The 8,923-nt window shown below is 66.1% G+C and overlaps 1 protein-coding gene across 1 annotated transcript in view; it reads right to left on the reverse strand.

Annotated features, from left to right (window-relative positions):
• Nucleotides 1-519: 519 nt before the first annotated feature.
• The window catches only part of LOC102382602 (NAC-alpha domain-containing protein 1), a 17,001-nt gene continuing 8,597 nt past the window's right edge, over nt 520-8,923 (reverse strand). Inside the window, exons 2-9 of the mRNA XM_025193655.1 lie at nt 4,502-8,923; nt 3,561-3,857; nt 3,033-3,121; nt 2,343-2,426; nt 1,860-2,006; nt 1,305-1,436; nt 828-950; nt 520-684 (exon numbers count right to left, since the gene is read on the reverse strand). The exon at nt 4,502-8,923 is cut by the window's right edge and continues 1,614 nt beyond it. Of these exons, the coding sequence (XP_025049440.1) occupies nt 670-684; nt 828-950; nt 1,305-1,436; nt 1,860-2,006; nt 2,343-2,426; nt 3,033-3,121; nt 3,561-3,857; nt 4,502-8,923 (5,309 nt within the window). The 3' untranslated portion in view covers nt 520-669. The remainder of the gene's footprint in view (nt 685-827; nt 951-1,304; nt 1,437-1,859; nt 2,007-2,342; nt 2,427-3,032; nt 3,122-3,560; nt 3,858-4,501) is intronic.

Here is an 8,923-nt window from a genome sequence, read left to right on the forward strand (position 1 = left end):
CAGCCAGGCCTGTGCTTCTTGCAGCTTCAATGCTTGCAGCGAGGGACTGGCCCAGGCCAGCTGCTACAGGGATCAGTGCGGTGTTGCCTGCAGTAGGCTCCAGCACCCCGCTGTGGGCTCAGCACCACCTGGGAGCCACATCGGCACTGTCCCTGCCCTCCCCAAATTGCCGGAGGCTGTTTGTGCGGCTCAGAGCTGGAGCTGGCCAGCCTGGGTGGAAGCAGTGCTCAGCACGTGGCAGGGAGCAAGGGGGGGCACAAGCAACCATGGGCCAACAACCCCCTCCATGGGTCACACACCAGCCCTGCCCCGAGCGCCGGGCAGCAATGGATCCCATCCTGCCCTAGGTGAGAGGGGGCTTCTGCCAACCCACAGCTCTGGCCCTGCTCCAGCACTGGGGTTCAACCCAGCCAAAGCCCCTGGAGCAAGGCAAGTCCCTGCCAGTATAGGAGGAAGCTCCAGCTGCTCCCAGCCCGGCTCCCCACGGCGCTCAGAGAGCAGAGGGAGGCGATGTGCGTTGGAGTGATACACGAGGCCGTTTATTGAGCAGCAGGGCAGAGGCGGCCGGGCCGGACCGGGCAGCGCGTGCGGCTCTGGAGCAGCGGGGGCGGCTCGCGGAGGACGAGGAGGAGGAACTGTGCAGCTATACAGGGCGCGGCGCCACCGCCGCTACATCGTCAGCTCCTGTAGGAGAGACCAGAGGGTCAGGGGGCTGCAGGGGCCCCACACCTGGAGGCCTTCCCTGCCTCAGTTTCCCTCTCTAGGGAATGGGTGCCTGGGCAGCGAGCCACGAGTCACCCCCGCCCCCTGCCAGCCCCTGCCCTTACCATGATGGCGTTGACGATGTCATTGTTGTTGTGTCTCAGCGCCCGCACGGCCTTGGGTCGCGACACATTGGCCTGGGCCATCACCAGCTCGATGTCCCGCACCTCCAGCCCCGTCTCATCCACCTGCCGTGGGGAGGGAAGGAGGGAAATGCTCACGCTCTCGCCCAGCTCCAGCACCGTTGGGGCAATGCCCGGAGCTGAACTCCCCCCTCCCTGATCACAGGTCCTGGGGCAACCCCCCCACCCAGAAGGGACCAGTCCCAGTGGGGCACTGCAGGGTCTGCCTAGATCCCGGAGGCCTGAATGAGTCCTTGCCCCTCCCCAGACGGGCGCCCGGCTGGCCCTCGCTGGAAGCCAGGGCTAACGCAAAGGCTGGTGGCACATCTGGGGGAGAAGGACAAAGACAGGGAGCCTAGAGGGCCCCTCCCAGGCTACCGTGCAGGGACCAAGTCAGGCCACCCCCATCCAGGGTCTCACCTCCTCCTCTTCCTCGCTCTCCTCCTTGATGGTGAGGGTAGGGGCCGTCTCCGTGATCAGAGGCGAGTGCTCCATGGGCACCTTGAACTTCTCAGCCGCTGCCTTGTGCACTTGCTGCGACAGGTCCTCGATCTGCAAAGGGGAGCGGGGGGGGAAACAAAACAAAACAAAACAAAACAGGAGTCAATGGGTGTCAGGGGGCGAGGAAGTAGCCGCTACCCAGCACAACGTGAAGACCTTGAATCTGCAGGTGCACAAACAAACAAACAAACAAACAAACAAACAAACAAACAAACAAACAAACAAACAAACAAACAAACAAACAAACAAACAAACAAACAAACAAACAAACAAGCCATCCTCTGTCGCTTGTGTCAAAGCGGAGCTGGCTTTATTTGGGGTCCAGTCCCATACGCCCTGTGCCGGCCCCCACTATTTGGCACAACCGGTGCCAGGCCTGGAGCAGTGGGGAAGGTCAGGCAGGAGCTCCCGGTCAGGCCACGTGCTTCCTCCCGCCAGCGTGGCCCACAAGGGTCTGCCCCAGCTCGAACTCACCTTGGCCTCCCCGAAGACGATGTAGATGTCGGAGGCAGGGCTCTTGAACACGTCGGGCTTGGTGATGACGAAGAGGATGTTCTTGGACTTGCGGATGGTGATGCGGGTGACGCCGTGGATCTGCCGCAGCCCCAGCTTGGACATGGCCTGTGGGGACACCGAGCCATGGGGCGTTGCACCAGGGCCTCCACCCCCAGCACCTCCTGTTCCCATGCGCTGTGGGCCACGCTCTCCCCAGCCCATGCCAGGACAGCCCAGGTCCTGCAGCCGGACGGAGCCGCTGGACAGCAGTCCCTGCCCCAGCCATGGGATCTTCCATCAGCTCTGGTCCCCAGATCCAACATCTCACCAGCCTGCCTGCTCCTGTCCCCTCCCAGCTCCAGGTGGCCATGGCACCATTCCCCCAAAAGCAGCTGATAGGGTGGGGTGGGACCCCGACCCAGCTCCGGGGGACCCTCCCCTGCCCCCAGCCTCGGCACTGACCTTCCGGGCTTTCTTCTCGCTGCGGCTCTGCTTGGCTTTGCTGATGGTCTCCTCCCCGGTGCCCATCGAGTGCGTGAGCTGGGCCTGCGGGACACAAGCCCCCATGAGAGCGGCTCCATCCCATGGCACCAGAGACCTGCCTCCTCCCCTGTTACCCCAGGCTCCCTGCCCTAAGCCCCAAGGGCAGCGGGGAGGCTGCCAAGATGCTGGCCTGTAGTGGGGCCCCACCGTTGCCACCTGACACACCAGGGCATTAGTCTCTGGGCTACCGTGGACCCCAGTGAGGAAACCCCTCTGCAAGGCGAGGCGAGGCCCTGGCCCATCTGTGCAGGGGGCGTCCCAAGAAGAGGGGAGACCCAGGGCATCTGCAACCCAGGGGCTTGGGCTGCCTCCACTAGCCCGGTGCTGCTGGATCCAGGGAAGCCGGTGAGGGCGAGCCAGGACCCCCATGTTCATCAGGGGAGTTTCAGCCACCTCTGGGGGATGGGTTTCACCCTCTACAGACCAGGCAGGGTGCAATACAGACCTGCCTGGTGCTGACAGCCAGCACCAGGGAGCCCCTTCCCTCCCCTCCAGCCTGAAGGCAAGAGGATGGCGAGACCATCTCCGGGCTATTGCAGGGTGCAGCTGGCGAGGTCCCTCCCTAGCCGGGGCCAGCGCTAGGAGGCCGAGGCCGGTACCCGGCTGTACCTGAGTCTGCACCGTCCGGGGCTCCGAGATGTCCGGCTCCTCCAGCTCGGGGATGGACTCCTCGTTGCTCTCCGAGTCATTGCAGGACCCTGGGGAAGGAAGGAGACTGTGGTGGCTGAGGGCTCCCCGTGCCCGTGGCTTCACGGAGACCACGGACAGCTGGCAGGGCTGCAGTGGGGACCTGGACCCAGCCCCGGGGCTCCCGGTACTCCCTCCCCTCCCACGAGGGTGCAGCCACACGGCTCTAGGCACCATCTGCCCACAGCCAGAGCTCAGGCGGTGGGGCAAAGCAGCAAGGCTAGTGCCACCCAGGAGAGCGGGCACCTGGGACCCAGGAGAGCCGAGACCCCTGTTTAGCCCTGTTTGAAGGGGGCAGCAACCGGCCGCTTCACCCGGCCCCCTGTGGCCAAGCCAGGCCCGGTTGGAGAAACTCGGGGCAGAGATCAGCTCACAGCCTGGGGAAGAGAGGATGCTCCCCCATCCCGTGGGCCCCCCTGAGGGCAGCTAGCACCGTCCCGTTTCCCCCACCTTTGTGGTTGGCTTCGCGACCCCTGGGCACTGCCAGCGGCTTCTTGTCCTCCAGCATCGCGATGCCGGCCGCCTCGCGCAGGCTCTCGATCTCGGGGCAGCGGTAGGGCAGCTCCCCCTCGCTGGACGAGCTCGACTCGGAAGGTGCGGCACTGCGGGGAGCGCGCCTCTCCTCTGCCGGCGCCACCTCCTTGCCCCGGGGCTCCTTGCTGCCCGGGACCGGGCGCCTGCCACGGGGATCCTTGCTGCTGGGCAGCTTGTCCTTGGCTGGGACTGGCGGCACCAGGCTCTCGAGCGCTGCGGGAGAAGGGGGAGCTGCAGTCGGGCGTCCTGCCACCTCCTTTGGCCCCCCCCAAGCTTTGTCCTCACCCCTCAACAAGCCAAGCCAGGGGCAGGACAGCCCCAGTGGCCAAGTCCAGGCTGAACCCCACAAGCAGCCATCAGGCTGGCCAAGGACAGGAGAGAGAAAGGGGGCCGTCAGCCTTGGGAGATGCAGGTGCATCTTTGAGCAAGTGCAAGGTCTCGGCCTGGGCACCAGTGCGTCTCGAGCCACGTGGGGTCAGGGTGGAGGGTCCCCTGGTCCAAGCAGCTGCACGCCCTTTGCAATAGCCCCTTAGCCCAAAATGCAGCTGTCTGGGATGGAATAAGAGGCCCTTGACGACACCAGCTGGGATGGGTCAGAGACCCGTGGAGAACAGGGCTTGCCCAGCTGGAGACCGGCCAGGAGAGCCGAGCCCCTGCAAGAGGGACCACGGCATCCTCGGCGAGCTGGGGGGAGCAGGGCGGTGGTCCCAAGTGGCCCCGGAGGGGGACGGGGGCACCAGCCAACCCTGGCTCACGTGGGCTGGAGGAAGTTGTGGTGCCAGTTGCCCACATCAGGTGCAAAGGCAGGCACGGCCCATACGAGGGGGCTGGCACAGGTTAGGGGGTAAAAACGGTACCTTCCAAGCGCTTCCTGGAGTCCAGCGGTGCAAACTGGTCATCCCGCGCAGCCAAGCCGGCTTCGGCCATGGGGAGCCCCGAGGTGTCCCGCGGGCCCTGCAGACGCTCGTTGGAGCAAGGCGGCGAAGACGGGAGGGCGGGAGGCACTTGGATGAGTTGGGAGCACGGAGGACCAGGAGGCTCCTGTCCGGTGGCTCCGGGTGAGGCAGGCTGGGCCGGGCCGGGGCATGGCTCTGGCTCCGGAAAGACCAGCTGGGCTGGCAGGAGGGGAGCGGCCGGCGGTGGGGAACAGGGCTCCTGCGCCTCCACGGCATGAGGCCCGGGTGCCGCGGGCTCCAGCCTGCTCGGCTGCAGGGGGGCAGGTGCTAGGCTGGGGCAAGGCTCTGGGGCAGACTCAGCTGCTGCTGCCTCCTCCATTGCTTCCTCCGCTTCGGCCCCGGGGGCTGCAGCAGGCATCGGGCAAGGCTCCGGCGATGGAGACCGGGGCGGCTGAGAGTCAGCCACGGGCTCTGCGGGGAGGTCCAGCGGCGTCGGGCAGGGTTCATCGGGGCTCGGGGGCTTCTCCTCTTCTCCCAGGTGTGCAACTGCATCCGAGGGCCTTTGACTCTGCTGGGCTTCCTGGTCTTCCACGAGCAGCTGCTCTGCCGGGGCAGGCTCAGGGGGGGCCCAGGCTCCCTCAGCCACCTCCAGCCCCTTCCTGCTCTCCATCTCCTCTTCCTCCAGCTCTGCTGACTCCTCCTGGGCCTCATGTGGGGTCTCCTGAGTCGCTTCATCCTCCGAGGGGACCTCGCTGGGCAGTGAGGAGTCTTCCTCCACGGGCTGCTCCTCCAGTGCCATCACCATCTTGCCGCCAGCTGCTTCCTCAGTGGACTCCAGGGGTTCGGGCAGAGCTTCAGGGACAGTCTCCAGCTCCTCGTGGGTTGGGATGCTCTCCTCGGGGACCTGGGCAGCAGCTGCATCCTCCACGGTTGCGCTCTCCGGGGCGTGATAAGGGCCCGTGGCCTCCAATACCTCTTCCTGGGTTTCAGCAGCCTCCAGGGAGACAGGGGTGGAGCTGCCAGAAGAGCTCTCGAAAACCTCCTGCTTCAGGCTGGCGAGGACCCCCTGTGCCTCTGTCACCAGCGGGCTGCTCTCGGCCAAGGGGGGTCCGGGTCTCCGCGGCGAAGCCCTCAGGTCCCCGAAGGAGCCCTGCAGCATGCTACTGATCTGCTCCTGCTCCTCCAGCCTCCAGGAGGCCGCCAGCATGGCCGGGTCCTGCAGCAAGGCACTGAGGGGGCGGAGTCCGGCTTCCACCTCCACGACATCTTCCTCCACCTCCATCATCCCGGGATGCTCTGGGCTGGGGGCTCCGGTGTCTGTGAGGGGCTGCTCCCCTAGGTAGATCTCCCGCTCTGAAGCCGTGAACAGCAGTGGCAGCGGGGGCTCGCCAGGTGCCGGGGCGGAGGCTCTCAGCCAGACGTGCTCCATGCCTGTGGCATGCGGGGCTGGTTGGAGGGAGGAGTAGTGCAAGCCGACGGCCAGACAGGGCTCGGGAGAGGGGCTGGGCTCCTCCGATGGGCTGCGGCAGGGCTGGGGAGAGGCTGCGCTGCCTTGTGCCTGCTCCGGTTCCAGCGCCGCCGGGAGGGAGGCGTCGGTGAGCAGCGTCTCCTCGTGCCACAGGGCTGGCGCCTCATGGGCCAGCAAGGTGTTCTCGCCTGCGCTGTCCCCGGCGCTCTCCTCGGGGGCGGTGAAGAAGCTGGAGTCCGTGTGGGCGCAGGACTGAGAGGTGTCCAGGGGCTCTGGGGACGACTCCTTGGAGGACGCCGTCATGTCCAACTCTTCCCGTGGGCTGCCCGGGGCGGGCGCTTCACCTGCCCCGATGTGGGGAGCTGTGGGGCTCGGGCTCTGCCCACCTTCCAGGGAGTCGTCACTGGGCAGGTCGTCGCTGAAGGCCGAGGAGCCTCCCTCCGATGCCGCATCTCCTTCCAAAGCCTCCCAGGGCATCTCTGGGGGCACAGCCTTGCCCTCCCGCTCCTCGTCGGTGAGGCAGACCCCTTCGGAGGCGGCTTCTGAGCACAGCTCTTCATCCTCCGGGGCATTACTGAGACTCTCGCTCTCCTCCTGCCCCGGCTCCGTATCTGGAGCAACCTCCTCTTCCAGAGGCTCCAGGAGCCGGGAGCCATCCTGAGCCAGCTCCTGGGGCAGAGATCTCTCTCCGTCGGGGAGGTCTCCGGGCCCAGCCACAGCTCCTCTCTCTGGGGTCTCCACCTGCCCTGGTGCCTCTTTGAGGGCTTCATTTGAGCTCATGGAGAGAGACAGGTCTTGGTCCGACAGTGATAGGTCGTCTTCGGTGCTGGGCTCATGCTCGCCAAGGGCTCCTGGCGGGCTCATGGTGCCATCCCTGGTGTCGGGGATGTCCATCTCTAGGCTGCTAGTGTCTGGCATCTGTAGTGCTTGCCCCTGGGTGGCTGGGGTGGAGGAGTCATCCATGGGACGTGGGTCTCCAGGCGCCGGGGGGCAAACCTCTGCAGAAACCGAGTCTGTCTGGCTGCTTTCCTCACTTCCCGAGGCAGAGGAGCCAGAGCTGGCTGCCAGATCATGGCCAGCCCCCGCATCCACCACTTCCAGCTCGGTCACTTCCACGGACTCGCCCTCCGCCGGGTGGAGCTCTCCCACTGCAGGGGCCGGCGAGGCGCTATGCTTTGGTCCTACACAAGGTTCAGACACCTCATCCACTCCCACTGTCTGCTCCTCTTCTTCGCTTGGCCCGAGGTCCAGGCTGCCGTTGGCATCAGGTGCCTGGTCACCGGGCAAGGCAGGGAGGGGAGGTTCTCTCGAGGTGGCATCTTTGGTCTCTCCCACCTCCGAGCACAGCCCGAGCAAGGTGGGGGCATCCTGGTCCTGCTCCGGGTCCACGGCTTCTTGACTCGGTTCTGGTTCGGTGCCATTTGAGGCAGCCGGGGAGAACTGGGCCGTGCTGAAGTAGCTCCTCACGTACTTCTCGATCTCCTGCTCCGAGCTCAGGCGTGGCAGCCCACCCCCGAGCGGCCGCAGGAAAGTGTCGCCGCTCTCCAGCTGCCTCTGCAGCTCCTGCAGCCCCTTCTGCATTGCGTGGAGGTCCAAGGCTGGGGTCTCTGCCAGCTCCCCGGGAGGGAAAGCCGACTCAAGCACAGGCGTGGGGTCTCCCTGGCTGCTGGGGGTTGTGTGGGGCTGCGTGGCATCCGGCACGAGAGGCGGCTGGGAATCCAGCTCGGCTGGTGAGAACAGCTCCCCACGTTCCTCGTTGTTGTTGACCTGGTCTAGAGATGAGGCCTCCTCCAGCTCCTCAGAGGAGGAGAAGGCAGCCGAGCTGTCGCCCGTTGGCTCGTGGTCAGCTCGGGACACTTCGGGCTGCTCCAAGACCGCTGCCTCGGAGGCTCCCAACAGGGCCTGGAAAGGACCTTCATCCTTGCCAGGCTCTGGCGACTGCCTCGTGCCTGCTGGGGAGGTGCTGTCTTGGTCCAGGAGCTCCAGCAGCCGGGCTTCAGACTCCTTCAGCCTGGCACCGATGTCAACCGTGGGTGCATCGCCGGCTTGCCCGGCAGCAGGCGCTGGCTCCTCTTCTTCCCATGGCTCAGCCGGAGCCAGGTGGCCCCCCGGCTCCGCGCTCTCCAGGCCGGGGAAGGACTCGGCCTCCTCGTCCGTGTCGAAGCAGGCGATCAGGCACTCCCCGGCGCTGGGGAGCCCTTTCTCCAGGGCCTCTTGCATGTCGGACAGCGAGGACTGTCGTCCCAAGGAGCTCTCGGAAGAGGAACCCATTTCAGCCTGGGAGTCGTCCGCAGATTTGGTCTGCGGAGGTGGCTCCTCTGGGCCCACGGCGCTGGCTGGTCTTGGAGACGGGGTCACAGTCTCCAAAGGCTCCTCAGCTGCTTTTGGTTCAGCGACGGGTGCGAGCACTGCGATCAACTCGGGAACGTCCTTGCTGGGGACTGACGGTGGCCTCTCCCCCTCGCCCTCTCCCTTCGCCGGCCCTTCCACCTCGTCGCCCTCCAGTTGCAGCTCTATGGCCGCGGGGTGCAGCCCGCTTGGCTCCAGGTCCAGCGCCGAGAAGGCCACGCGCTCCTCGTCGGTGTCCGAGGCGTCGGAGGAGGTCTCCATCTCGCTCTCGCTGCCTGACGGGGAAGAGCCCCTCTCCGAGTCCTCCGGGGCAGCCGGCTTCCCGGGCTCCCGCGTGGGGTCGGTCACCACGGCGTACTGCTCCGTGCTGTACAGCTTCTCGTCCTCCTCGCCGTTGTAGGAGGCCGAGTCCGAGGACTGGGACGTGTCGTCCTGGTAGGCAAAGGACTCGTCCACGCCCTCGTTGATGGAGGTCTCCGAGAGCGAGTGCAGGAAGGAGGCCGAGGTGCTGTCGTCGTCCTCCACCCCGTACACCATGTCGTTCTCCGCCACCTCGCCCTGCGGGA

This window comes from Alligator sinensis, unplaced genomic scaffold (genome assembly GCF_000455745.1).
Source record: "Alligator sinensis unplaced genomic scaffold, ASM45574v1 scaffold1675_1, whole genome shotgun sequence".
In the NCBI taxonomy this organism is placed as follows: Eukaryota; Metazoa; Chordata; order Crocodylia; family Alligatoridae; genus Alligator; species Alligator sinensis.